This window comes from Prunus dulcis, chromosome 1 (genome assembly GCF_902201215.1).
Source record: "Prunus dulcis chromosome 1, ALMONDv2, whole genome shotgun sequence".
NCBI classification, from domain to species: Eukaryota; Viridiplantae; Streptophyta; class Magnoliopsida; order Rosales; family Rosaceae; genus Prunus; species Prunus dulcis.
In genome coordinates, this window is record NC_047650.1 from 28,849,142 (window position 1) to 28,875,562 (window position 26,421).

General features: G+C 38.0%; 6 protein-coding genes across 7 annotated transcripts; 4 read left to right on the forward strand and 2 right to left on the reverse strand.

Moving 5' to 3' along the window:
* The first annotated feature begins 5,033 nt into the window (after positions 1-5,033).
* Positions 5,034-8,040, forward strand: LOC117614933 (DNA repair protein XRCC2 homolog). Its single transcript, XM_034343870.1, has 10 exons — positions 5,034-5,293; positions 5,393-5,540; positions 5,668-5,765; positions 5,962-6,032; positions 6,239-6,301; positions 6,390-6,527; positions 6,882-6,975; positions 7,523-7,559; positions 7,649-7,749; positions 7,851-8,040. Exons 1-10 carry the CDS (start codon positions 5,111-5,113, stop codon positions 7,872-7,874), a joined length of 957 nt encoding a protein of 318 aa, XP_034199761.1. The 5' UTR covers positions 5,034-5,110; the 3' UTR covers positions 7,875-8,040.
* A 74-nt stretch (positions 8,041-8,114) lies between these two features.
* Positions 8,115-11,165, forward strand: LOC117614932 (uracil-DNA glycosylase, mitochondrial). The gene is made up of 6 exons (XM_034343869.1): positions 8,115-8,657; positions 8,739-9,112; positions 9,216-9,246; positions 9,574-9,709; positions 10,363-10,446; positions 10,772-11,165. The coding sequence occupies exons 1-6, from the start codon at positions 8,231-8,233 to the stop codon at positions 10,836-10,838; spliced, it is 1,119 nt and encodes a 372-aa protein (XP_034199760.1). The 5' UTR covers positions 8,115-8,230; the 3' UTR covers positions 10,839-11,165.
* A 254-nt stretch (positions 11,166-11,419) lies between these two features.
* Positions 11,420-13,865, forward strand: LOC117614934. Of its 2 annotated transcripts, XM_034343871.1 has the most exons (7): positions 11,420-11,734; positions 11,851-11,865; positions 12,120-12,410; positions 12,863-12,997; positions 13,135-13,191; positions 13,354-13,488; positions 13,574-13,855. In XM_034343871.1, the coding sequence occupies exons 2-7, from the start codon at positions 11,863-11,865 to the stop codon at positions 13,637-13,639; spliced, it is 687 nt and encodes a 228-aa protein (XP_034199762.1). In that variant the 5' UTR covers positions 11,420-11,734; positions 11,851-11,862; the 3' UTR covers positions 13,640-13,855. The 2 variants fall into 2 exon arrangements, with proteins under 2 accessions (XP_034199762.1, XP_034199763.1); XM_034343872.1 differs by lacking the exon at positions 11,851-11,865 and having other exon boundaries at positions 11,430-11,734; positions 13,574-13,865.
* Positions 13,866-14,347: 482 nt separating this feature from the next.
* LOC117614931 lies at positions 14,348-19,261 on the forward strand. Its single transcript, XM_034343867.1, has 12 exons — positions 14,348-15,199; positions 15,503-15,619; positions 15,723-15,915; positions 16,083-16,249; positions 16,360-16,534; positions 17,014-17,075; positions 17,516-17,597; positions 17,841-17,898; positions 18,127-18,251; positions 18,593-18,670; positions 18,757-18,827; positions 18,911-19,261. Exons 1-12 carry the CDS (start codon positions 14,718-14,720, stop codon positions 18,978-18,980), a joined length of 1,680 nt encoding a protein of 559 aa, XP_034199758.1. The 5' UTR covers positions 14,348-14,717; the 3' UTR covers positions 18,981-19,261.
* Positions 19,262-19,604: 343 nt separating this feature from the next.
* On the reverse strand, positions 19,605-21,132 carry LOC117617806 (UPF0496 protein 4-like). The gene is made up of 2 exons (XM_034347371.1): positions 20,149-21,132; positions 19,605-19,658 (listed from the first exon to the last, which is right to left on the reverse strand). The coding sequence occupies exons 1-2, from the start codon at positions 21,130-21,132 to the stop codon at positions 19,605-19,607; spliced, it is 1,038 nt and encodes a 345-aa protein (XP_034203262.1).
* A 1,694-nt stretch (positions 21,133-22,826) lies between these two features.
* LOC117616214 (BTB/POZ domain-containing protein At3g19850-like) lies at positions 22,827-26,018 on the reverse strand. The gene is made up of 3 exons (XM_034345462.1): positions 25,635-26,018; positions 24,392-25,555; positions 22,827-23,418 (listed from the first exon to the last, which is right to left on the reverse strand). Exons 1-3 carry the CDS (start codon positions 25,695-25,697, stop codon positions 23,005-23,007), a joined length of 1,641 nt encoding a protein of 546 aa, XP_034201353.1. The 5' UTR covers positions 25,698-26,018; the 3' UTR covers positions 22,827-23,004.
* Between the last annotated feature and the right edge of the window lie 403 nt (positions 26,019-26,421).

Genomic DNA, 26,421 nt, shown 5'->3' on the forward strand with positions numbered 1-26,421 from the left:
CATTTCAACGTTTGCTCAATTTATCGCTAGTGATTCGCGCACAATAGAACAACGTAGAACCTGACGAGGACAAGAGTCACGAGACGACAGCAACAGTTGCAAGTTAGATTTGATGAAAGGATGACCTTTTGCGCGCATGCTTCTTCGGGCCCTTCGACTGTGATGGTGAAAGATCTCCCACCGTTGAATTTCAAATCAGTCGGTAATTAGTTTTCCCATTTGTGGATAAATTTACCTAAGTTATAATATAAATTTTGTAAAATGTGTATTGGCTTATTATCAAAAAACGTTCCTAAAGTTTACGAAACTATTAGATTTCATCATTAATGTTTTTTTGTGTCACTCGTAGTCCTCAAGGTTAATATGAGCGATCACAAATGGTCCATACCGTTAGGTTCCTTCAAAAACTCTGTTAGTTTGCTGACGTGACATATATATATCACAAAACATTCCTGAGGTTTACACACCTATCACAAATGGTACCTACGAAAATTTTAAAATTAATAAAATTTTGATTTCCTTTTTTTTAATTATTTATAAATGAAAAAATCATTTATAGAAGGATTTTAATCTAAAGGACCATTTATGAACCCTAAACTCTTAGTTTTTAAAATTTTTAATTTTATGAATTTTAAATTATTTTTAAAAAAACTCCATTAATTCGTTGATGTGGCATATATATGGAGTCCAATATAGTGTCACATGTATTTAAAATATAATATATATTTTAAACTAAAAAATTAAAAAAATTCGTAGGGACAATTTGTGATAGGTGTGTGAACCTCATGGATGTTTTGTTATATATATATATATATATATATGCCAAGTCAGCAAATCAAAAGAGTTTTTGATGGAACCTAATGGCAGGGACCATTTGTGATTGCACATACTAACCTTGAGGACCACGAGTGACACAAAAAAACATTAAGGATGCAATTTGATAGTTTGGTAAACCTTAGGAACGTTTTGTGATAATAAACCTAAAATATTACATAGAAGATCTGCAATGAATCTTACAACCATATAAATCAAACTCAACACGAAAAACTAATATCAATATGAAAAATTGTTATACTATATACAAATAAGTATTATCATGCAATTGTCCCTTCTTAGCTAAAAAGTCAGCAACCATATTGACTTCTCTGTCAATACAATGAATAGAAAATTGATCAAACTGCTAGAACAAATGCTAAATGTGTCAAGTAATACTGAAATATAGTGGTATACAAAAGCTAACGCATTATATGAGGATAATTATTATCATTTTATCCTCATATAATGCTTATCATTTCGCCCGCCGATTTTATACTATGTTTGGTGACTAGAATTTGATTTGATTATGGGTAGGATTAGATTGCATTTGATTACATTGGATTTAAAATGATAAGTAAACCTTCGTTGGCATTAGTGTCTCTAATCTGTGTCCCGATTGATGGGTATTGGATATGAGGTATAAGAGCATCTCTAAGGGAGATCTCAAATATCAAACATCAAATTTAAATTTGATGGCTGATGTGGCAATTTGTCATTTACACAGTTTTACAGTCCACCCGATATGTCAAATAAATAATTATTGTAACCATTAGATAAAAAATGTAATAAAGAAATTAAAAAATCACCCAACATAATCTCACTCTTATTTACAAATAAGAGTTCGTATTTTTAATTGAGTACGACCCATTCAAGATAAAGATATCTCTTAATTATAATCTCCTTGGAAAGAGAAAACCCTTTGATTCCAATATGAAGAATGAAATAAATAATGGAATTTGATTTGATGTTACGGCTGCATCCAGGGAATCCTAGACTGCCTACATACCCAATTTTGGGGATCAAGCCTTTTGTAGTTCTCAGATAATTTGATTGGACTTTCAAGGAATGAATGACCCCTTAAAAGAATTTGTGGTATAAGAAATATTTTATGAAATTTGGATGAATGTGGTTGGACCAGGGATTCAATTTGATTTGTGGTTGGAAAAGTGTTTGGGGCGAATTTGGTTAAGGGACACCAGAGATTTTATTCGGACTTGCGGTTGTATTTGGATTGAATTTCCAAATTGCCTACGTATTCTTGGCGGAATTAAACCGGACGTAGTTCATAAAAAATTTGATTGGACTTTTCAAGGAATGAATGACCCCTTGAAAGAATTTGTAAGTTTGAGATATTTGAATTTGATCTCATTGAAATTTGCACGGACAGATGACCCATGAGAAAATTTGAAAAAGTTTTGTACCATTTGAGAAATTTGGAATTTTCGTATCAATTATTTGCTAATTGATACGTTTTTATTTTGAATGGAATTTTGGACGGACCAATTTTGATTTGAGGAAAGGGTCTATCAAACTTTATTTGAGGGTTATATCAATTATTTGTTAACTGGTATTTTCTAGCACATGAGAATGGACAATGTGGGAGTTGTTATCCTGTTTGAACACTTGAATTTGGAAGATGACCCACTTGCCCTTCATCCTTCTTTTACCATTTTTGGATATTTGGCTGGGAAGATGCGAGTCTCTGCATGTCCAGCAAAACCAATTGGTTGGGCTTTGGGTTTGCTATTATCACATCCTCACTAAGCAACAAACTCTCCACCACTTTCTTGCTCTACTTTTTCACTAAGCAACAGCAGTGCATTCCTTCCTTGATTTGTGACAGGAGCTTTTGCTGGGGCAAAGTCTCATTTAGCTTGGCCTGCAGGACGCCAGAGAAAGGCTTGCTGCCCACTTGTGCCTTCATTTTCTTCTTTATTTGTTAAAGGCTCCAAAGCTCCAGGGAAATTGTGGGGTGCAAATTAATTCTCTTGTGCTTGACTTGGAGAAGTTTTGGTCTGACAAGAAAATAGTTTTCTTTTTGTACATAAACCTATGGAATATCTTTGTCCTTCTGTTTGTTACTCAAGAGCACCTGCATTATTTTCATCGAGTGTGTCTATGAACACCTGCAAGGCACTCACAACACTTAATACAGTGGGGATCTTACGAAAGTCCATCTGCATATTTTCACAATAGAGAGATCCTTGCGAGAGCTCTCTTTGTGTAAAAGTTGTGCAGCCATCTCATCACCAATTTGAGAAGGATCAATTTCTTTGGCCTGCAGTTTCTTGAGATTTCTTTGACAACAGGGAATTTTTTAGGCTTCTTTGACAGCAAGGACATGGAAGAATTTCGACAGTAAGTACACATTCTCAAAGCCTTTATGGCAAACAACAGTGGAAGGGGACTTTGAACTTTGATAGGAAATCTGTTATCAATTTGGTGAGCCCCATGACTGTTATTTTAAAGGTCGACTTCTGTGTGATGCTCAGGAAACGTCATTTGCAGAGGCTTGTTTAATTAAACTTCGCATAAGATGTTTGAGTGTTGAGTAGCAAGAGAATATATTGCATAGAGAAACATGATGAAATTTTCTGGCAGAAGAAATAAACTTTATACCTTGCCTTTCTTCTGCCCTTTTCTTTCTCTTATTCCTTAATCAGAATCCCAGCAGCCTCTTCGTTTTCTCTCCAGACTTTTGTCTTATTTCCTGCAGCAGCTTTTATTTTTGCCTCCTTCAGATTTCTCGCCCCTGCTTCTTTCTTTTCAGGACCCCAGTCTTATCTTGCTTCAGTATCAATTTCTACAGCACTGTCTTGTTTCTTGCCTCCCCTCTTATCTGCAGCTCTTTGGTTTCTTTCTGCCTCTCCTTTTTTCTTTGGTTCATGCCTTTTTATAGGCAAATAGGTGAGTGACAGTTGAGGGAGATTGTTTCTTCCCAAATTGTGCCATCGTTTTGATAAGTGGAGTGGTGGGAGATAAACTGCTCCATGCACAATCTCACCTTGACAATTTTTTTTTTTTTCCTTTTGAGAGTGGGGCAGTAATTTTTTTTCTTGGAGATAAATATATGGGATTTTATCTCTAGGCGTCATTTTGTTGTTGAGTTCTTAATTTTGGACCTCACCTGATTTAGAATTGATTTGTTACAGCCCAAATGCCTATCCAAATTAATCTGATAGGTATGAAATTTTTTATTTCAACAGTAATAGTCAGATCCTTTAAGATAAAAAAGAAAAAAAATAAAAAAGCAAAATAATAAATGCAAGTAACAACCAGCTATCTTTAAAAAATAATAAAATAATCATTTGACATCTTGATTTTGAGATGTCAAAAATAACACTTGAATCTCCAGCCTTCATTCCACATCAACTTTGATAATTCGGTTGGAGTGATGTGAGATGTTATTTCTAACCGTTAAATGTCTATGTGACACTTTTAACATATCGGTCGGAGATGCTCTGAGCATCTCCAAGGGAGATGTCAAATATTAAACATCAAATTTAAATTTGATGGCTGATGTGGCAATTTGACATCTTACACAGATTTACACTTCACCCGATATGTCAAATTAAATTATTAAATTATTAAATTTTAGTGTTGATTTATTTTTAATTAAAAAGAAAATAAAAGAAATAATAATAAAATATTCATTTGACATCTTGCTTTTGGGATGTAAAAAAAATAACATCTCAACCTCCATCTTTCATTTCACATCAGTTTTGACATATCGGTTAGAGTGATGTGAGATATTTTTTTTTAGCCGTTAAATGTCTATGTATAACTTTTGATACATTGGTTGGAGATGCTCTAAAGGATTGGAATAATTGGATTATGCATTTCAAATTTTTTATAGGATAAATTATCCTACTAAAATGCACATGATAGGATTATTGTGGGATTATATATCATATACATTTTAGAGCACCACGAATCCAATCCCACTATTTATTCTACCCACCAAAAGATGCCCTAGTGTAAATGGTTGATCTCATTGAAAGAAAAAAAAAAATAAAATTAATTTTAACAGCATGATAACAATACACCATAAAGCAATTATTGATAAAGTTACTAAAAAATTGTTTAAAGATCCCATTACATTTTAACACCATGATAACAACAATACAACACAAAACTGGTCATATGACATGTTCTAACCTAAAAGTAATTTAAATGTTGTTTTTTCAAGAAAAAAAAAGAAAAGAAAAGAAAAGGAAATAGAGAAGGTGAGAAGGAACCCAAAGCAACCATTGTGCCACTCCCGCTCCCGCTCAAAATCTTAGCGCTGAGAACGATGCAAATGGCAGCCAAAGGGTGGATCGATGGTGACGAGAGCGCAGCTAAGATGCTTGGTAGGGTTGCAACGGAGCGACCCTTCTTGCTTCTTCCGCCTCTTCATCGAGTTCCTCTCCGTGTCGGCAATGTAGTGGAGCTCGTCGGCCCCTCTGCTTCGGCAAAAACCCACATCCTCATTCAAGTAAGCAAAAAAATAAAACTTGCAATTACTGTCTCAGAGACAAATTTGATTTATTTTATTCTGCAAATTATTTGGGCTGATTGTGTTATGCGTGATTAGGCTGCTGTGAATTGCATTCTCCCTAAAGAGTGGAATGGGGTGCACTATGGGGGCTTGGAGCGTTTGGTAATGTTCATTGACTTGGATTGCCGCTTTGACATTCTGCGCCTCTCGGAAATCCTAAAGCACCAAATTATGGAGCCCAATGGTGAGTTGAATTGGTGTCTCTTTCTCTTATATATCGCTTCCTTCATTTACTAAGAATGAAGAATAAAGGCTTTTCATTTGATGTTGCTGCTAAAATACGACCTTTTGCTCTGTGGATTTTGTTTTAGGGTCAATGTATTACGATGAGGAGTTGTATGCTTTGTGCATGAGACGCTTCTTGTACGTCCGTTGTTATGATAGTCTTGAATTTCTTGCCACTCTCAAGGTGAGAAGAATCTCTTTCACTTTCCTATAAGTTTTCATTCACAAAGAAAATAGAAGAGGACAATTATCTTTTCTATCTCTACTACTACTACCTTTATTCAAGCGAGCTCTTCATTAAAGCTTTTATAGATAGTTGTAGAATTTCTTAAGGTAGTTTTTATTTTGGCCTCGATCCCTTTTTCCCTCTTGCATTATAGACATTGCACTATCGGCTTCAAAAGGAAAAAGAAGTGCATCATGTTGGCATTCAATTGCTCATGATTGACAGGTTTGTCTTAAAATCTGGAAATGTTAATTTTGCATTTGCTTTCAGATGTCATGCGATGTTTCCTATATAATTGGAATCACTTTGAGACCTGTCCATGCTTTTTCCTCCTTCGCATGATGTTGCATTATAAATATACGCACGATTTAACAGACAGGATTCAGTTTAATTTAAATATTGATCTCTTAATGTCCAACCAATTTTAACAGTATTGGCCCTTTCCATTGGGTAGATCGTGGCTCAACATTCTTTCCCTTGGGGGGAAATAAGAGGTAATTACTATAGTTGGTTACTTTTGTTCATAGCATACCTACAATCTTTTATTTTGTAGAATGACTTATCAAACGATCTTGTGCATAGGAAATGCCTCTCTCTTCAGAGTGTGTTTGACGCTGTCGTTCAGGATATCAAAAAGCTTCTGCTGGTGCATCCCATGCTAGTGATGGCTACAAAAGAAATCATATTGGGGAATGCATATGGCGGGGATGAGGTCAAACAGTGAGTTCCTTCGAAAGCTCAAAAACTTTAATTTCAGCTATGTTGATTTCAGTTAATTGTGCATTCAGAAAAGATAAAAGGAAGGGCAAAATCTTAATTCGTTCTTAGTGTGAATTCCCGGTTTATCAGTAGTTAACCTTTATTTTCATTTTTCTGACGAAACAAAACCTAGACTTTCATTTAAAAAAGGCAGAAAATATTTCAAATTGTATAATTAACCAATCTCTTTTCCCCTAAGACAAAACCCCTTCTGCTATTATGGTTTCACCCTGTCTATACATGATTTGCTGTATACTATGCTATTCTCAGTTGTTAATACACTGTACCATGATCCTCTCATAACTGCAATTTCAGAAATAAATCTTTGCTGGATGCCTCAGGGTTAAGAAATTTGGCAAGTAATACTCAACAACTTCCATATCGTGAGTATATGCCATCTGTCTGGCAGGTAATATTCATCAATAGTTGCTTGATGAATATTTGATATTTAAGTGTGCTATTATATCGTGAGTCAATCTTTAACCTGTATGATATTTGATATTTAAGTGTGCTATTATAGTTTTCGTGTACAGTTCATCTTAGCCGAACAAATATTTTGTTTTTCAGTTAGTTTTTTTTTTGTTGCATATGCAGTGGACTTGTATGTTTAATCAGTACATCACCAATTCACACGAGTGGTTTAAGAAATAGTAGATTATAGCCAAACCTTTTTGTCGTTTTATAGCTATTTAACATGATTTAACGATGCATTTGAAATTGTGCTTGCATTTTATGGAGGATTCTTCAGTTATTAAGGAATTGTTTAGGGATTGCAGGGAATATTGGAATTACCACTGAGTAAATCAAGAACTCTAGTGTTTACAGAAGAGAATTTATTTTAATGGTGGTCATATTTTTTCTTTACTTTGTCACTATCTGTTTATGAAACCCAGTTGACATGCTAGTTCGTGTGATAGCATGTTTGTACCCTAATCCGTTGGTTTTGCTTGTTGCAGTCCTTTGTTACACACAAGATACTTGTGCGAGCTTCAGGTTAATAATTTTCTTTTTATGGCAACATTTTTGGTTAAATTTGTTCTCTGTCATTGACTACGAATGTACATTTGTCCATCTCCTTCCAGATGATCATATGCCTATAAGACACTATGAAGAACATTCCGTCTATTTGTCAGAATGGTTGTTGCCTTCAATTAGTTTTCGAGACAAGTTTACCGTAAAAGATGTGAGAAAATTTTGTTACGTTTCTCATGATCTGAGAACTGTTTAAAAGAATTGAATAATTTTTGTTGCACAATAAATTAATGGTGTAACCTGATTGTGCAGGCTGGTATCGTTATTGTCACGTGATCTGGAGACCGGAAGGAGTGGCCCTACCTATGCACAAAAAAATGAAGGGGAAAAAAAGAGCATAAACCATATATTGTATTAAAAAAGATGAGAATATGATAAGAGTAGACTAGTGTAGTAGTGTACATAAACAGAGTTACATTATATTGATATTTGTTTAATTAAAGCTTGTAAATGTTATTTGAAGAACAAACACATTTTCCAGCACAATCAATCCGACACGAATCACGATGATACGTTGTTATATTTTCATTTCGATTCGTTGAAACAAACATTTTACCTCGTTTACAACAACTACATATGGGGAGAGGGAAAAGGAAAAGAAAAGGGAACCGATTTGAGAAGAGAGCGAGGGAATGAGGTTGGTCGTTTCATTTTCCCCCGGTGTATGTCATTTTCCCGCCAATCCAAAAAGCACAATAATACGACCATTGGCGCCAATCAACAGAAAAGCTTATTTTTATGATCGAATGAGCGCAGTTCCGATGGCGTTGGAAAAAGAGCAACCAAGAAAGGAAGAAATGGGTTCCAAAAACAAAAACAAAACCCTACTGGATCTCTTCCAACCCACTGCCTCCTCCGCCAAACGCTTGAAAACCGATTCCATCAGAGCCACACACTCTGACTCTGTCTCGCCTGTACCACCACCATCCCATGATGACTCTTCCTCTTCCGACCTCACCGCCCAGCAAAAGTCACGCATGGAATTCCAGAAGCTGCTCGCCAAAGCCAGACGCAACCTCTCTATCTGCTCCAACAGACTCTCCAACTCCAACTCCAAAGGTAACTTATTTTAATTTAATCAATTAGACAACAACAAATTTCATTTCATTTTCATTCTGATATAATTAATTATTAATTTAGGTGAAGGAGTGAAACTGGAGGAGCTACTGGTGGAGGAGACGTGGTTGGAAGCGTTCCCCTCGGAGCTTCAGAAACCCTACGCCAAGACCCTCTCCAAGTTCGTCGAGAATGAGATTTGCGGCGGCGCCCTTCCCATCTACCCGCCTACTCACTTGATCTTCAACGCTCTCAACTCCACCCCTTTTGACCGGGTCAAGGCTGTCATCCTGGGTCAGGACCCGTATCATGGCCCGGGTCAAGCGATGGGCCTCTCTTTCTCTGTTCCTGAGGGTGTCAAGGTTCCCTCAAGTCTCGTTAATATATTCAAGGAACTCCACCAAGATCTTGGCTGTTCAATTCCCTCTCATGGCAATCTTGAAAAATGGGCTGTTCAGGTTTTTTTTATATCTTTCTTCTACATTATGCTTCATTGAGCTTCTTTTCTATGAGTTGTGAATTGCGACTGATGTTCATCTTTACAATTGATTCTATTTCTAGGGTGTTCTCTTGCTCAATGCTGTTCTCACTGGTGAGCTCATGTCTTGTAAACACATTTTTTCTGATACTTGTTTTAGATTTTACAACTAAAGCACTAATTTTGTTAGTTCAACCTTGTTCTAAAGTGGATTGATTGTTCACAAATGCCAATCGCTTTAGCTACTTGTCGCCACCTTTTTCTCAATGAAAATAATAAGTTCAAAGTGAGAGTTGTAGATAATGTTTTCCAATTAACCATAGGATGGGAATCAGGAAAAGCATATAAAGGTGGCTCTGGATAGTTATTTCATTTCTTTTTTCTCTCTCCTTATTTTACTCCATTTTATTTTGTCTTATGACCTTTCAATTTCATATCCAGTTAGGAATCATCAGGCTAACTCTCATGCCAAGAAAGGATGGGAACAATTTACTGATGCTGTTATCAAAACAATTTCACAGAAGAGGGAAGGAGTTGTTTTTCTCCTATGGGGAAACTCTGCTCAGCAGAAATCCAAGTAGGTTTGTTTTGTGGTGTGAGTTTTAAATTTAGTGGCTCTGCAAATGGAACATTTCCAACAAAATAAATATTATATCTCTCTCATACACACGCACACAAACAAACTGACATGCTAGTTGTTTTATACTTGTCTATGCTCTCATGTTTTGGCCTAAAGTACCAAGGAATCGGGACACCTTGGCTCATGTTAAGTGTTTCAATTTGAAATGAATAATATTTAAGTGAACAGAGGGCCTAGCTTTGCTGTATACGGCATGTTCTCTCAATCATAAAACAAACTTTGGCCCATTTTATCCTTTGTTCAACTGTAAAATTGTCTAGAACATCCCTCAAAATGAGTCATTGACGGAACCAACTTGATAATATCAATATGTGAATATTGCAAACATCCGGCGCTGCTTATATAGGCATCCGAGGCTATTCCAATTAGAAAGTTCTAAAGATATTATGATTGACATCTCCTGGTTGTAAAATTTTAAGGAATCTCAATACTTGTACTTTCTATAGCTCGACAAAAAAGAACACAACTTCTGATAGTCAGGATCTTTAACTTGGAGGGAATGCATAGAGGACTATCCATGAAAAGGGTTTCAGTCTCCTGCTAAATGGGTTGAGAAGAGTTTAAGATTGGAGAATTGAATTACAATGCAGGTTGATTGATGAGTCAAAGCATCACATTCTCAAAGCGGCACATCCTTCTGGTTTGTCAGCAAACAGGGGCTTCTTTGGCTGCAGGTCAGTTTTAACTCCATAAGAAATGCCTATCCAAATAAAGACAAGAGGGTGGGGACAGAGAGCCCCTCCATGTCTACTAATATGGCATAATGGTGATAAGCTTATAATTAGTTTGTCAAAAAATCTGGGATAGGCTGTTATAATTAGTATGCATTTTCCTGGGATTTCTTTGTTTGTCTTTATCCATGCGAAATTTCACCGTATTTGCAAGCATGATACTGAGTATAACCCCTTAGATTTACATGTCTTGAAATATAATCTTATGTGATTATTATCTTAAGAAAAATTACATGGTAACCAGATAATTTGCTCATTATGTGAACAGGCATTTTTCTCGCACGAACCAGCTTCTGGAGGAGATGGGTATTCCTTCCATAGACTGGCAACTTTGATCTAGAAAAGCATCTCAGCAAGCAGCACCTAATTGTATTTTGTCTCAAAATATCTCAGTTAAGTTCATCATGTATGAGCAACTTTGGGACTTGGTTAGATGTTGATACATTAGTCTTTTTGTACAGAATACGGTAGTCTAACTATCCAAGATTCCAGGTAGTGTTGCCCCCTAAGCAATTCATTTTGTCCGATGGAGTCAATTGATCTGGGGTTCTTTTGAATGTTTCTGAATTTTCTCTGCTCATCCTTTCCCTTTTGTGAGATACTACTTCAAATAGCAATTTCTTCATTTCCTATATACCCCCCAATCCAATTTCATTTTCTAATCTCATCCACTAAAGGATTATTAGAATTGTACTAATTCTGATAAAAAGTTTAGACTTTGGATCTATGGATTTTGAATTTGAAAAATGATTGTTTGTTGGTGATAAGTTGATTGATTGTTAAAAATGCAATTGCAATCACGGTTGGCAAATTCTACACGCCCTATCCACACTCTGGTCTGGTGTGGTCTAGTGGCGCCAGAAATACGACCATATGCTTATTATACGCCCAACAAAACTTTATGAAGAAAGTTGGACTTGGATTTCTTGTGTGCACGTGACTAGTTGTCATTGGCCTCACGCTCAGTAATGGTCAACACACGACACGCCACCACTCACTCATCAAAGAAGCGAAGCGAAGCAAAACAGAGGACTTTCCATGTCAGCCACAAACTAACTGCTTAAGTAGGAAAAACCAACCAACGGTCCTGATTATTGTTGGGTTTCTCTAATTTACGTACAATTCTAAGTTGAGTTGCAAAATCACCACTAGATCCTATTACCATATCCGAAACAAGCAAGAATCAGACCCAGAAATCATATCTGCTCACTTCACTTCCATACAATACCAGGTTGGATTTATATTTACACGCCCAATTTTAATGTTGTTTGATTGTTAACACTACTGTTCTTGTTCATGAGTTGAATTGAATGCTCTCTCTCTCATTTATTTGTTTAAATTTCTCAGGCGTCGCAAAGAATGGTATGCTGTAATCAGTAATATGAATAATGAATCTCTATCTCTCTCCTTTTCCTCTTCCTGCTTTTCAAATCATAATGGAACCCAATCAGCAACCTGGATTCTGAATGTTTGTTCTTGTAAATTTTCCAGATTGCATGTTGTTCCTGAAAAAAGAAAGAAAAAATAAATAAGGCGTTTTGAAAATATTATTAATTAAGGGTAATATTGTTGTTGATTTTGGGATAGTCATAGAGTTCTTTCAATGCCCTTTTCAGGAAATGACGAGCCTTATTTCAAGCCACCACTGTAATTGGTCATTTGGGGTTCAGGAGAACCTTAACACAGGAATGGGATTCAACAAAGTTGTACTTCCTGGATATAATGGTTCGTATTTTCCTTCAAGAGGAGGATTGGTTTTTTCCACTGGTAATTGTCACATCCGTTATCACAGTGATCGGAGACATAGGCCTATCTTTTCAAGTACAACAGATGATGGCATAAATCCAGATGACTCAGAAGATCCAAATGATGCAAAAGATTCTTCTCCCAAACCTGAAACTGGAGGGGTATGTTAATGTTCTTCTCTCCGCTGCCATATTTGTGATATGACTGCTAACAAAAACCACTGGGATGTTAAACATTGGTTCCTCAAGCTTGATTCTGGTCTAGTGGGTTCGTCGTCCCAATTTGCTCAACTGAGTTTATAGATTAATGAACAGTTTGGCCAAATTGAATTTGCATGGAAAATATTGTTTCACTTGTTCCCCTGTTTCCATTATATATATATATATATATATATATATATTATCATCTGCGCATACATATGATCTATGCTGCTTAAATCAATCCCTATTGCTATCTTCTATAGAAATTTTTATGGTATCTGCTATTCATTTGAAAGCATTACTTATTTAACTGTGCGTATTTGTACACTATTTTAGACGGAATTAATAGCAGATGTTGAATTTAGATGGCAAAACATGTGTGTTTTTATTGACCTTCCCCTGTATTGTTTCAGGTGAACAGTGAAATGCTTAGAGAGAATCTTGAAAGACTTGTTGGTACAGATGATTCCTCCTTCAGTGGGATAGACCTGGCAACTCTTATTAGGAACAAGTATGGGAGGTCTTACGACGTTCAACTCATAAAGAAGGTATGTTTTCTATGCGATGTGAAGATAACAAGCATAACACAGGGTAATTTTTCATGATTATGGGATCTTAATTCTGGTGTGATTAGCAAACTGTTTGGCCCTTCTACATTTGTCCAATCCAATCCAATCCAATGTAGGAGTTCCTTGGAAGAAATCTCCTTGCTTTGAATGTCATGTGGAAGTATATGGAGCAGGTATGTACTCAAACAAATTTGAACTTTCTTGTTGGAACAAGCAACATGTCTGCAAACTGCAAAAGCAAAATTGATAGGAGTTAAATAATTAATCCAATCCAAATCTCTGAGTTTGCATGGTTTCTTTCCTTGGTGTATGTTATGTATGAGCTTGTCTCTCAGAGATCCTTTCCACTGACTGAAGAAGAGTATCTATTGAGGCTTGACGATGTGGCAAATACCTTGAAATGCTGGGGAGCTGTATCGCATATCCGAAACAGCCTAGCAAAGCTCAAAGAGAGGCCTCGGATAGGAAAGGTAAACAAAAGAAATAATAATGAACAATGGATATGTTTGTTGATTTATTGTCCATATAACCATTTCTGCAAGTCATTTTGTGCAGGCAGTGAGCATTTTTATCGATATGGACGAGTCTGGAGGGCGTGCAAATGAATGGATTTACAAGTAAATTGGCAAACTGTGGAGGAATTTATAAGTGAAGCAGAAGCAGTGGGAGTGAGTTGCCCACCCCCAACCCACCCAATGTATTTTGCATCAAGCTAGATTAATTAGCCAATACTTATACGTCAGTCAGAGAGGGTTGTTTGAAGATGAACACAAATGTTCAATATTATCAAATCTGTGATTTGTGCATAAATAATTAGTGCTGGCTGCCTCACAACAAGTTCACAACACAAGGAAAATCAAATGTCAATATCACTACAAATGATCCCACTGTTGGAATTGGAGCATACTAAAAAGGGAGGCAGGGGGTTGACTTCATGCATGAATTGATGAGAAGAAACTCTATATTCCTTTTTACTGCATGCATTTGTGGAGATCTTAGTAAGAAGACGTGCTGCTGCGCTGCCTACCTTATTACATGCACGAAGGATTATATTGACAAATAACATAAGAAAGAAAAAATAATAATAATAATAATAATGAAAGGACCTGCAACTGCTCAATTTTCAGCGGATTTAAGAAAATCAAGACAAATATATTGAGAGTATTTTCATAGTTTTAAGGATTTTGCTGGTAATACAAATATATCTTCACTTTTTGACACGTGTCAAATTGTGATTGGCATGTAATAAATAGGAATTGCAGCTCCCCAAATATTTAGCTGGAATTGAAGAAAAGTCAGCCTAAAGAGGTAAAAAAAACTAAAAAGAGGGAGAGAGAGAGAAAAGAAACAGCTTCCTCCCACACTGTTTCTTTCAGTGTCTTTATATTCTCCAGCAAAACCCTAATAAAGAGCTCCCTCCCTTTTTACCTTGTATAGATAGAGTTTTGTTGTTGATGTTAAAAATCAAATTGTGTTAGAGTCTTAGAGACATTGTAATCTCAAGACTTATTATAAGTGAATTTCCCAAAACCCAACTTCATTTGTTTGTCTCTCATTCTCATACTTCCACCCTTGAAAATGATCCTCAGAAATTAACCAAACAAAAGAAGAAGAAAAAAACACACACACACACAAACACATACACTTATATTGAAGCAATTCATTCATTCATAGCAAACATTGAGCTTCAGAATGATTGATGGTTATGATCATGATGCAGCAGCAGACCTCTGCACCACCCGCGTCTCACTCAATTACTGCCCCCTCCTCCACCACCACCGCCATTAGATCACCTACGGCAACCCCCACACACTCGCAGCAGCCATCGCCTCTCTCTCGCCATGCTCTGCCTCTGCCCGCGCCACCTGTCGATCACGTGCTGCCTATCGCCGCTGCGCACCCTTCCAGTGAGCCTGCGTCCACAATTCCGTGCCCACTTGCGAGGGTCCGGCTCTCCGATATTGCCCCGTATGACGGGGCACCGTGCGGGCCGTATTTGAGGGCGGTGGAGGCTCTTTCGGGGTCTCTGATGAGGCACAATGCGGCCGTCATCGAATTGGGTAGCGAGGACGCGGCTCTCTTGCGCTGCGGCTTGGAAGCTTCCAGGTTGTATTTTAGGAGTAGAGCTCAGCTTGGTGCTGGGAAAGGAAGCCGTGGAGTTTACATGTACAGAGCTGGCAGGTATTGCTTAATTTGATGAATGACTGAGTGAGTGAGTTAGGAAATAGAATTAGGGCTAGCGTTGTCCTGTGCTGTATTGGTGATCAATGCAGTTTAAAATGTGTGTTTTTGGGTCAAAGAATTCGTCTTTGAGGATTTTCACATTGTAATTACTAATAACATTGTATTCAACTTTATGATTCTTTGTTTATGCACTCATTTATCTATCTGTTTCTGGTTGCATGAGCTTTATGATAACAGTCTTGTTATCGTTGTCCTATGAAAATTGAGATTTGGCCTTCTGAAGAGCTTCACTTGTTGCAGGGCTTTGGAAGATTGGGACTCATCCCCACCATGCATGGCTGATATTTTTAGGTGCATGGGCAAGGCAGCCCATGTTGCGTTGTGTGCAATAGCTAGGCATCTTCGTTTGCGAAGCGAGTAAGGATGGTGATGATGGCTCTTTAACTTTTCACTTGCTTTTCTTCTAGTTTTCCTGATTACCATTTTTGTATATCTGCTCATGTAACTCCTATCTTTGCAGTGTTTTTAACCAGTTACTTGATGATACTCCCCTTCCCGCTAATGAGGCATCCTCATCAGTGCTTGTTGCAACCTACTCAAATGCTTCCATGCAAAATGGAAAAGGTGCTATTGGGGGAGGGAAGCCAGGAATGAATGGTGAAGTTGAGAAGGGGTTGTTGACATTGATTTCCTCAGACAGTCCTGGTATACAGGTGCCCTTCTTTTTCTTGGTTATATCATGGTTTCTGAAAGATTGGTTAATTTGCAGATGATGAGCTTTGCATCTTATTGTCACTTGTTTCAATGTCTCTTCTACACAAAAAGATAATTTGCTTCATGATTTCTGTAAATCACTTGTGCAAACTGTTTTCTGGTTCAGGTATGTGACCCCAATGGTCGTTGGTACCTAGCAGAGGTTGGGTTAGCTCCTGGGGATGTTTTGCTACTTACAGGTAAGGCACTCAGCCATGCTACAGCTGGCCTTCGCCCTGCTGCATCGTATAAAGCTGCTTCCGATTACTCCTCAGGCATTAATAATGGTGGGAGGTACAAATTGTCTGCTTTCCTTTGTTCCCATTAATGTGTTTGTCCCTCATTTCAATCATATTTACAGGAAGTTCATTTGGAATTAACCTGATTGCATTTGGCGATTGTAGGACATCACTTGCATTTAGGCTCATGCCACAAGGTAACGCTATATTAGATTGCTCTCCAATTGCAGCGGCTGGTCATGTCATTCCCCAGAGCTATGTCCCAATATCTGTAAGCCAGTTTATGGATGATCTTTCTGCTGAGGAAGATGTATTGGGCAGTCGTTCTGATAGTACTTATGTAAGTTTTGTCTTCAAGTACCTGATGTAGGGGGTTAAAGTTTTAAAAAGAATATAATGAGATGAAAACAAATAATGATGGAGGCTTTCTAGGATTTCATTGACAGGCTCAATGCCATATTTGTTAGGATCTCTGCACTAGTTATCTATTCACAGGTTCTTTAAATTCATTGAACTAGGCTTCTTAAGACTAGAAAAGCCTGCGTCTATCAGTTTTGTGATTTAATAGAACTAAAAATGTTATTGCGTGCTTTGCACATGAAAAGAATATCTTAAATAGTAAACCTAAAAAGTATCACTAATTTATTCTTTGTTCGTGGTAATGTGTATATACTTAAGACTTATCAAAAACATCTTAAGCAACTATATTTCCTTTGCACCACATTATTTGTATCTATAATTTTTATATTCTTTTACGAAAAAGACAACATGTGTGGCCCAGGACTGACAGCTTTCTTATTATGGAATTTGCATTTGCAGGTAGCTCGAAATAATTCAAACAAAGAACCGTCTTTAAGAAGTGTTCTCTCAGATCCCTTATCGTAAGTGGTTATTTGCCTTTGAACTTAGTTCCTTATCTGCCTAGCAATATGCTGTCTGTTTAAATTGTAAGCCTCACTGTTGTCATGTATGGGCTGGTCACTTGGGTATGTCTATGCAGTGAATGATGCCTGCCGACCAGCTTGGGGTTTCGAGAGTTTCACAATGATAATGAAAAGTTCTGAACTTGTACTATATATCAAAGATTACTGATAAGATCATTAAGTCAAGACTTAATGTGCTAGGATGGTTAGCGGGATGGTTGATATTTCTAAAGCTCAGTCTGCAAGTGTAGACTAAGTCTTATCTTTCTAAAACTCCCCCTCCACTTGTTGGTTATCTCAACATGTATTTATTCTTATAATGTTTAGTCGGATTATATAGGGTGCTAAAGTTTCTTCTTTTTTCACTCCCTCTTTGGTGTGATCTATAAATGCTTCAGTGGTGCATTCCTTGAAGATGCTGTGGTAGTTTCCTGTGGGCATTCATTTGGCGGTCTCATGTTAAGAAGAGTCATTGACACAGTAAGTAGGCTATCTCCTGATACTAGAAGACATATGAGAAATGCTGCTCTTATTGCTTTGTAGAGGCCCAGGGATTTTGCACGTGTGGATGTTTGTATCCTACTTCTGATTTTCTTATGACTAAAGGACTGCTATTCTCTTAATATCCTTCATGCCTTCTTATCATCGCCTTGCTAATGGATTTATTACCTCTAGATGGGAAGGGACTAGAATCATAACTACAGTTGTTTTTTTCTGTCACAGTCAAGATGTACCCTCTGCAGTGCAGACATTGAGATCGGGTCTCTGGTCCCTAATCTTGGTAAATTCCATTTTGCTTTTTAGTTCTTCCTAAATATGTTCTTATTCCAATTTGTTTCATGATCTTTCTATAAAAAATAAAAATAAAAATGCGCACACGCACTCATGCATATTATATTTTTTTGTCTTGGATCATCATGCTACACCTACATTTCTATCCACTTTCCCAAGGCAATACATTCCTTGTGGTTTCTATTTATATTTTGACATAGAATGATTTCCTCAACAGCTCTGAGAGCTGCAGCTGCAGCAGTGAAGCATGAGGATGATCGAAGGCTATTTCATAACGCGACTATCCGAAAGCGTCGGAAAGAATTGGGTGACCAAATGGATTTATCAAGAAGACCAAATAGGGTGAGTGATAAAAATGCCTGATATTATATATTCCATTTAGACTTTTGAAGTCATGCAAGTCATTGTCAGAATATGGGAAGTGAAATGGGATGTGTAAGGTTAACAGATTGTAGGTAGGCAATTGTGACATGAAAATTATTAAGCTGAGGGGGCTGCTGAAATTGATATGGTGTCTTGACAGAGTTAGATGGAAGATTTTGTGTCATATTGACTACAGTTATGGTAAATGAGGAAAGTCAAATGGTAGTGATTCATGGAATTTGCAAAATGTCTTTGGAGTAAGGAGGGTACACATCTGTGTTTCAAGCATTCCTATTGCATAATTTGTTATGCGTGTGCAGGAAAATGGAGATGTTGGTGATGATGGGCTTCGTGGGGTGCAGTATCCATTTTCTGTGAATGAAAAAGTGGTAATCAAGGTGAGTTTATTTCATTGTTTATCAAAATTGTCTGTTGCCCATTATTGATCAAATAGGAATTGTAAAGGGAATACTTAATTATGCAGGGGAACAGGAGGACTCCAGAAAAATTTGTTGGGAAGGAGGCGGTCATTACATCGCAGTGCCTCAATGGCTGGTGAGTTGGCATGACTAACCTGTCTTTTTTTTTTTTCGTAGACAGAAACTTTTGTATCCAATTCTTTCCTCATGTTCATGCAGGTACTTGCTCAAGATTATTGAAACTGGAGAGAATGTTCGCCTACAATACCGTTCCTTAAGAAAGATGTAGAACGCGCCTGCCAATGAGGACAGTGCTCTTCACAAACCATCGAGAACAGCATCTCACGAAATCATTAACTTGTTGTAGTACTTAAACCTCGATAGAGCGATAGAGAAGTTGCTCGTCAGTCCACCACCCCCCTTGTTGTAACTTCTTGTGTTGGAATATGTAACCATAAGAGAAGTAGTGTATTAGAATCTGAGAGTTTCAGTTGAGCGCTTGTAAAATGGAAAACAATGATACGTTTTTAGTTAGTGTTTTGGGTTTTACAGGTGATGGTACTTTGATTATTAAACTCTACCCTTGTCCAGTAGTGAATTAGGCAGCGAATGAAAAAGAGCACAAATGACACATGATGAGTAGGCAGATAGAGCTTCTGTCCTCGCTCCTCTCTCTCCTCCTCCTCCTAATAATGGATTTATTTATTTACATTTTAAATTAAAGGAAGATTGTCCCTAAACTCTAATGTCTGCTCAAATAATTCCGTACGGAATCAAGTTATTTCATTGCACATATAGAATGTGCACAATTTGCAGTTGCACAGTAGGCGTGGCTTGTGTGACCCTTGCTTCTTCTTCCCTCTTTCAATCTCTCTCACAAACACAAAAAGTTTGCATTCAGAGTTGGCAAAGCTCACGTTCCTTCCTCCGTCCCTCCCACCTCTCTTGTCCTTCTCTTTTCCCCTGCCTAAAAATGCAGCCAAGCCACCATGATTCTTCAAGTGAGAGGATTAGCAAAGCCAACGCGACGGCCTGTGCTAACAATTCCCATTCGATTCTGAAAACTTCCTCTCCGGATGCAAAACATTTAGAGACATTTAGAGGGAATTTAAGTTAAACTATGTCGTCAAATTAAAATCCACAATTATACTTTTATTATTATTGATTTACAGGAATAGAAATAGACATAAGAAAATGGATGAATGTATACCCAAACATTTTGACAAGGTTAGAACTTGTGTAATTCATCACTGGTTTTAATTTTAATTTCCTTTCAGTGAGGACAGGAGACTAAAGATATGGGGGACAATTCCAATTTACAAAGGCACTCTGTCTTTCTATTTGTAATTGATTGATTCGGGTTTGGTTTTGCTTCTCTTTGTTTGTTCGTTCGTCTCTTTCTTGCTTTAAGTTTTGTTTATGGCTTTCGGCCCCACTCCTCTCTCTCTCTCTCTCACCTTCTCCAGCATGTGGTTCCTGTTACACAAAACAACATTGAACATCTCATTCACGCCATTACTCAACCGCTCCAACCCATCCGAAAACGACCCAGTTGCCCTTTCCAGCTCTTTTACGACATCGATTAGCCGCTTCTTCTCCTCCTCCTCCTCTACCGCAACTCCTGCCAGGTCGTCAATGACCTCACACACTTCCCTTACACGTGTCCCCACGTCTTCCAACTCCTCCAATAGGCCTTTCTGTTTCTTGTCCTTTTCGCCCCCGAATTGCCGTTTCAACTCGGCCGACACCTCCGATTCCAACTCGTTCAACGACTCGGCCCATGAAAACTCCGCAGGCACTCCGACCCTTACCATCTCAGGAGATCCGTGGATCGTCGCCACCACGCCTCCGGCGACGAACACAGTCACCAATCCCACGGCGTGCACGGTTCGACGCACGAGCTTCCCGACGCTCGAGGCCTTGCCGCGTGGCACGTTGCGGAGCCCCGTGGCCAGATCTCTGACCAAGACCTCCGCATTGCTCCGTTTTCCGAGGTCCGAAGCACAGCGCTCGAAGTCGGAGAGAGCTTTGCTGGCTCGACGGAGCTTCTCCGGAGACTGATTCCCGTCGCCGAGAAGGTGAAGAACGAAGGTGAGAAGAAGGCGACGCTGGCGAAAGCGTTCGATGTCGGCAGAGACGGAGTTGCAGAGGTCCAAGAGCTTGACGCTGTCGTCCAAATACCAAGCAAGCGAATCATCGAGAGCCGCTACTTTGAGATTGGAGATGAGAACTCTGGCTTCGGACTGAGCCAAGGCGAGGAAATCGACGGCCTTGGAGAGCCAAGACAGGCTGATCGACGGTGGAGTCAGCGTTTTCAAGCGGCAAAGCAAAGCGTCATCGAAGGAGCGTGAGATGAGGTCCAAATTGTTGGGAACAGAGTGTTTCTTAGCCACGCGAAATGGCGAGAAGGAAGAAAAGTTGGAGATTTCCGTTAGGTACATTGCCAGATGATGAATGTTTTCAGGGAGAGAGATTGAACTTTTCCGAGGAAAATATTATTTTCCGGGAAAACGTTCCAAAATGTCGGACCGAGTGAAGAAACAAACGGCTATATACAATATGCGTGTGTAGAGGTTTATATTGGAATATGCAGGGGTACCGGTACTACCGGGTACGGAGAAAGAAAGAGAGAGAGAGAGAGAGAGAGAAAGGAAGTTCGGCAATTGGCATGCAATTTCTGAGAAAAAGTTTGTGCTTTCTTGGTTTCTCCTTTCTCAGACGCGGTTCCGAGAAGAAATCCACTACTGTCTACATCCTCAATTTACGCTATTGCCCGTCGCTTCTTGAATGTTCTTGCTGAATGCCGGTTTAGGATAGGATTACACAAATGCCCCTAACTGTTTGACCAGAGCTTTATATCAAATATGGAAAGGATATATGAAGGTTAATTTGGGAAGAACAAGTAGAGTGGGAGTCAGGGAGGGAAGGGAAGGACTGGACCGTATCTTTCGTTGGTGGACTGAACACGCTAATTTGGTGTAAAGGCCCGCTCATCCGTCATTCCTGCCTTCCCCACTTGACACTTTATATTATTTATCCTTTGCATTTCTTATCATAAACAAGAAAAAAAGTTCATATCGCTTAACCTACCACCCATCGATGTCTTTAAAACTACCTCTAAATTTAACTCTATATCTTTTGCACATCTCAAAAACACTTTTAAATTGTTTAGTTAAAGCGAAGCGAATTTGTATATCTCAAAAACACTTCTAAATTGTTTAAATAAAACGAAGCGAGTGACAGAAAACTATAAAATGGTGCTCACGTAATATAACATAATCTAATCTGCATTTTGCAGTCTGCTGTACGCAAGGGGAAAGGAAGTACTAAATGTGTACCTCCTAATATTAGTAGGCTTAACTAATTTTTTTTTCTCTAACCTTAAAGCGTGCCAAATTGAATTTCTGGCAAGCAAAGCTTTGCCCTGTCATCCCTCTCCCACCTACCTAACCTTATATCTGTGCTAATGCTTATAAGATGTTCCACTAATCCATTCGGATTAAAGGAAAAGAAAAGAGTTTCGGCTTAAACAAGGATTTCTACCAATTTCATGTTTTCTTGAAGCTTTTTTAAAGTCGTGCATGCTTGTATAAGAATATTGCAATGGAAGTTTTGTTCATGGCTTAAAGAAATAGCAATAAAATTTCAATAATAAAATTAAAATTGTGAATGTTTTTTTATATAAAATTTATGTGGATGCACTTGCTTATAACTTATGTATCATTCAACCCAATTGCCCTTTTTTTTTTTTTTTGGTCAAGTAACCCAATTGCCCTAATCACGGGATATTAAACCAAGTTGTGGCATTATTAATCAGTCTCTCTCACATCACATGTATGATAATGACAAGTAAACCAATAAAATATTGAATTACAACAAGGCTGTTAATACAACTTAAGCCAATGGTTTTCATTAGTTGAGGTGAGGAACCGTCTGACAACACTAGTCACAACTTGCTAATATTGCCAAGTTCTTGGCCCTTTCCCCTTCCTGGAATATATCGTATATACAAGAATCTCATATCTCTCTTTTTTTCTTGTTTTTATTCTTTTTTAGAAAATAAGCGATAACATATTATTGATGAACAGACAAAAGTGGGAACTATGGTGGTAGCTCCTTTTAGTTTCTTGCAAAATTAAATGATATCTCATTTTGATATTGATGAAATAATTACAAACAATCCCCCAATTACATTTTCATCTCCAAGGAAAAACAAAAGGAGGAGAGAATACGCACTGAAAATAATAACAATCTTTTACAATAATATTTAACTGTATTTTTTTAATGGAGCTCCTAGAAAAAACATTGATTAATCAACAAAGTCTAGGCAGAGGTCTAGCATGAGTTGGGGTAGCCAAAACATGATTATGCTTCACCATCCTTGACATCTGCCCCTTCATTTGCCTGCACAGTTTCTCTAACTCCACCACCCTCCATTGCATCCTCTGCAAGTTTAGTGTTTCTTCCATCTTCCCTTCTTCTGCTAAGCTCTCTTCATCATCAGCATCACCCTTGTACACAATCATTTCATAATTTACACATTGTTGTTTTGGTCTTGGTGTTGGTGGTGTTATTTTGGATTGTTGAGACATAAGGGCTTGCATGGCAACCCTTGGTGGGATTTTTGGATTCTTGGCAAGCTCTTTACATGCTCCAAGGCTCAGCTTTTCATAGTTTAGGCATCTGCATAATCTTGACCGCTCCTCAAATGAAAGACTAGGGTGAGACTGCCCACCACATATTCAATTCAAAAATTAACTGTCAGTAATCAACTACATTAAACATGAGTTTCTGAAATCATGTCAAGTGCTTTCTCTTCTAATCATCTTTTTTTGGCTTTACAAAGCATACAAGCTAAAAACACATTTTGAGTAATGACAACATATATTGGGCAACGTGGGAGCACGTGTGGCCATGAAGTTGAGCGTCCATCTTAAAACTAAAATCCAATTAACAATAAAAAGAGTAGCTCAACTCCTTATAAACTCAAGTTAAGTCCCTTAATTTTTCAATATATAACTCCCAACAAAAATCACATTCACATAAATTAATTGGATGTGCATGCCAGCCAAAAGATATGGGCCGTAAATCATGTGAATACTAATATTAATTCCTAATAGCGACAATACCCCTTTCCCATCAATAGATTATAATATTGTGTTCCCCATTCTTCACGTAATAGTAAAGGATGCCCATCATTCTTTTGAGCCTCTTCTCCTTTCCCCATCTGGCCATGGAGGCTTTCTATCTTTTTTCATTTCATTTTGCCACTCTCAGTTTATTGGACAATGACATCCCCATTTTGAAACAGAGGGAGGGATTGATAAAGGATAGGGTTACCTATACTTTGTATAGCCTAGCCACATTCCAAAGATTAGAATGCATCCTTATTTCTTGAGAGACAGAAACGGGCAGATTGTTTGACCCTAAAAAAGAAGAAGAAACAGAAAGGCACACTCTCTGCAGGAACTATGAACCTCATTTTCCAGAATAATCAACTAAGTTTCATCCTTCATGAGACAGTTTGGAAACAGAATGCTAATTAATGCAACTTCTCTACCCACAAAAAGAAATAAAAATATTAAGGAAATAAGACAGAGGAATTGTTAAGTTCACTTTTTTCAAAAGCTTTCAATTATTTTGTCATGATGGAGCAAAAGAACACGGAAATAAAAGAAGGGAGAGGTATGGCATGCTCACCTCAAGATAGATATCAATGGCTCTGTAGGCCCCATCAAAGCAATCCCTGGCAGAATCAGGTAAACTCTCTGCAACTCCCAAAAATTTAGAAATCTTGAGATTCTGATCAGGAGATATTTCACCCAAGTACTTATCAATCAATCTCCCGGCTATCTTCAACTTCTGCACTGACACTCCTTCACTTTTAACAAACACTCTTATCAATCTTATCACAAGATTGACATCATAAACACCCCTGTCATGCCCAGACACTAGCAAGTCATCCAATGTTGCTTCATCAAGCATTCCACCAATCAATCTTTCCAAACCAAGCCTGTACTCTTTACTCAGTCCAAAGCCAGACACAATCCTCAATACCCAAAACAGCGCTCTGCAGGAAAACGTTTTTCTCCCAACAAAAATGATCCCATGAACAGCTGTGTCCGCAAGACCACCAAACTCACATTTTGAATTCACAGCAGCTGATGATGTGTGATTATAATTAGCTTTCCTCTGAGCTGAAACTTTCAGGTAATGAAGGAGAAATCTTGTAAGGATCAAGCTGTTGTTATCAGCTCCATAAGCACCCAAACTCTGGAAGAGTTTTTCAATGATCTTTGGTGGTAAAATGGCCACATCATCAAACCACCAGGCTCTGCTTGATGAGCTTGGCTTGATTGATTCAGGGGTGTTCTTATATGAGGAAGAGGGTCTAAACCCAGATGCAGTTTCTGGAGAAGAGGACGTAGAAGACGACGCGGCAATGAAGCTGCTTATATCTGAATTTTGAGCAATCTTAGCCAACAGAGCACAAATGAGTTTGTCTAGCAGACCAGATGAATCAGCATAGTTGCAGAATGAGCCGCAGCTCTTGAGGCAGACTAGTATGTCTTTCCATGACCACTCAAAAAGTCCATCAAGAAAGACTTGTGTTTGCTGCAATAGATTGCAAGTTGAGAGCTTCTCAGTCATACCAAGGTAGACTGCACAGCAGTGGAGGAGGGACACATTTGAAACTGTGGTTGTGATTCTTCCATTGTTGTAACAGAATCGAGAAATCAACTCGAACCCATCAGGGCCTCCAGGGAAGTCATCGATTTCAATCCCTGAATTCTTGATCTGGTTCCGTCTCCTTTCCTGCTTGATGATCTTCTTCAACCTTCCTGAATATGTTGATAAAATCTCCTGCAAAAGTGTGTTGGAAACTTTTTAAGAGATTGTTTGATTACATCGAAAGAATATAACAAAGCTGCAGTTTCCATACCTCATTCACAAAGAATGTTTGCTGACCATTAATGTGGATTTGAAAATCAGAGAGTTGTGACATAGCTGTTTTTGCATTGAATGAATTCAACAAACCTCTATCCAGACCGCGAGAGAATGCTGAAAGCTAATGTGCTGCTGGCACAAGACAAGGGGAAAAGGAAAATGTTTGTACACGCCTAGCAGTGACCCTATTAATAAGGGGTGCAAGTGTTTGATTAAAATTAAATCAATAATAAATAAAGAGTATAAGTTTTTTTATCTTTAGGAGGAGCATCATGACTCATCAGCAATCTTTTAATTTAATCAGTGAACCGTGTTGAAACAAGAGGACTTCTGTTCTGTCCCAAAAGATTAAAAAAGAAGAGAGAGAGAGAGAGAGAGAGAGAAAAGGTTTTTTCTTTGCAATTGCTGTCATGTATTTCCATCCAATGATCCATGCAATTGAGGATTTGATGTCCCACCAATAAGATGTCATGGTATGGACATCAAGGAAAGAAGGAAAATATTCCCAATGAGAATGAGAAGTTGTTTTGCTTTGGGTTCTTATTTAAGAAGTGAGAACTCTGTTTTTGAACGGCAACAGATAAAAACAAAGAAAGATAGAACTTACACATGTTTTCGTTCATTCGATTAATCCAGAAAATAAATGTTGGTTCAACAAATAGAAAGATAAAGCTAACGTGGAGATTTTGTCTTTTTATAGGGAGACAAATTCTGCAAGTCAAGAAGGTTGCTCTCATGGAATAGTTAAATTGTTATGCCTTTGTCATACATGCAAGCTCAAG

Excerpts from the sequence above, each read along its gene's own strand:
- LOC117614933 (XM_034343870.1), top strand. The coding sequence starts at position 5,111 with ATGCAAATGGCAGCCAAAGGGTGGATCGATGGTGACGAGAGCGCAGCT. Across the intron at positions 5,541-5,667 it reads CCAAATTATGGAGCCCAATG|GGTCAATGTATTACGATGAG; the intron begins GTGAGTTGAATT and ends ATTTTGTTTTAG. Across the intron at positions 6,976-7,522 it reads ATATGCCATCTGTCTGGCAG|TCCTTTGTTACACACAAGAT; the intron begins GTAATATTCATC and ends TGCTTGTTGCAG.
- LOC117614932 (XM_034343869.1), top strand. The coding sequence starts at position 8,231 with ATGAGGTTGGTCGTTTCATTTTCCCCCGGTGTATGTCATTTTCCCGCC. Across the intron at positions 8,658-8,738 it reads CTCCAACTCCAACTCCAAAG|GTGAAGGAGTGAAACTGGAG; the intron begins GTAACTTATTTT and ends TTATTAATTTAG. Across the intron at positions 9,710-10,362 it reads TCTGCTCAGCAGAAATCCAA|GTTGATTGATGAGTCAAAGC; the intron begins GTAGGTTTGTTT and ends ATTACAATGCAG.
- LOC117614934 (XM_034343871.1), top strand. Across the intron at positions 12,998-13,134 it reads ACGTTCAACTCATAAAGAAG|GAGTTCCTTGGAAGAAATCT; the intron begins GTATGTTTTCTA and ends AATCCAATGTAG. Across the intron at positions 13,489-13,573 it reads AGAGGCCTCGGATAGGAAAG|GCAGTGAGCATTTTTATCGA; the intron begins GTAAACAAAAGA and ends CATTTTGTGCAG.
- LOC117614931 (XM_034343867.1), top strand. The coding sequence starts at position 14,718 with ATGGTTATGATCATGATGCAGCAGCAGACCTCTGCACCACCCGCGTCT. Across the intron at positions 15,200-15,502 it reads TACATGTACAGAGCTGGCAG|GGCTTTGGAAGATTGGGACT; the intron begins GTATTGCTTAAT and ends CACTTGTTGCAG. Across the intron at positions 18,252-18,592 it reads TATCAAGAAGACCAAATAGG|GAAAATGGAGATGTTGGTGA; the intron begins GTGAGTGATAAA and ends ATGCGTGTGCAG.
- LOC117617806 (XM_034347371.1), bottom strand. The coding sequence starts at position 21,132 with ATGTACCTAACGGAAATCTCCAACTTTTCTTCCTTCTCGCCATTTCGC. Across the intron at positions 19,659-20,148 it reads GGAACCACATGCTGGAGAAG|GCAGGGGAAAAGAGAAGGAC; the intron begins GTGAGAGAGAGA and ends CTGCATTTTTAG.
- LOC117616214 (XM_034345462.1), bottom strand. The coding sequence starts at position 25,697 with ATGTCACAACTCTCTGATTTTCAAATCCACATTAATGGTCAGCAAACA. Across the intron at positions 25,556-25,634 it reads AAACATTCTTTGTGAATGAG|GAGATTTTATCAACATATTC; the intron begins GTATGGAAACTG and ends ACACTTTTGCAG. Across the intron at positions 23,419-24,391 it reads CCATTGATATCTATCTTGAG|TCTCACCCTAGTCTTTCATT; the intron begins GTGAGCATGCCA and ends TGTGGTGGGCAG.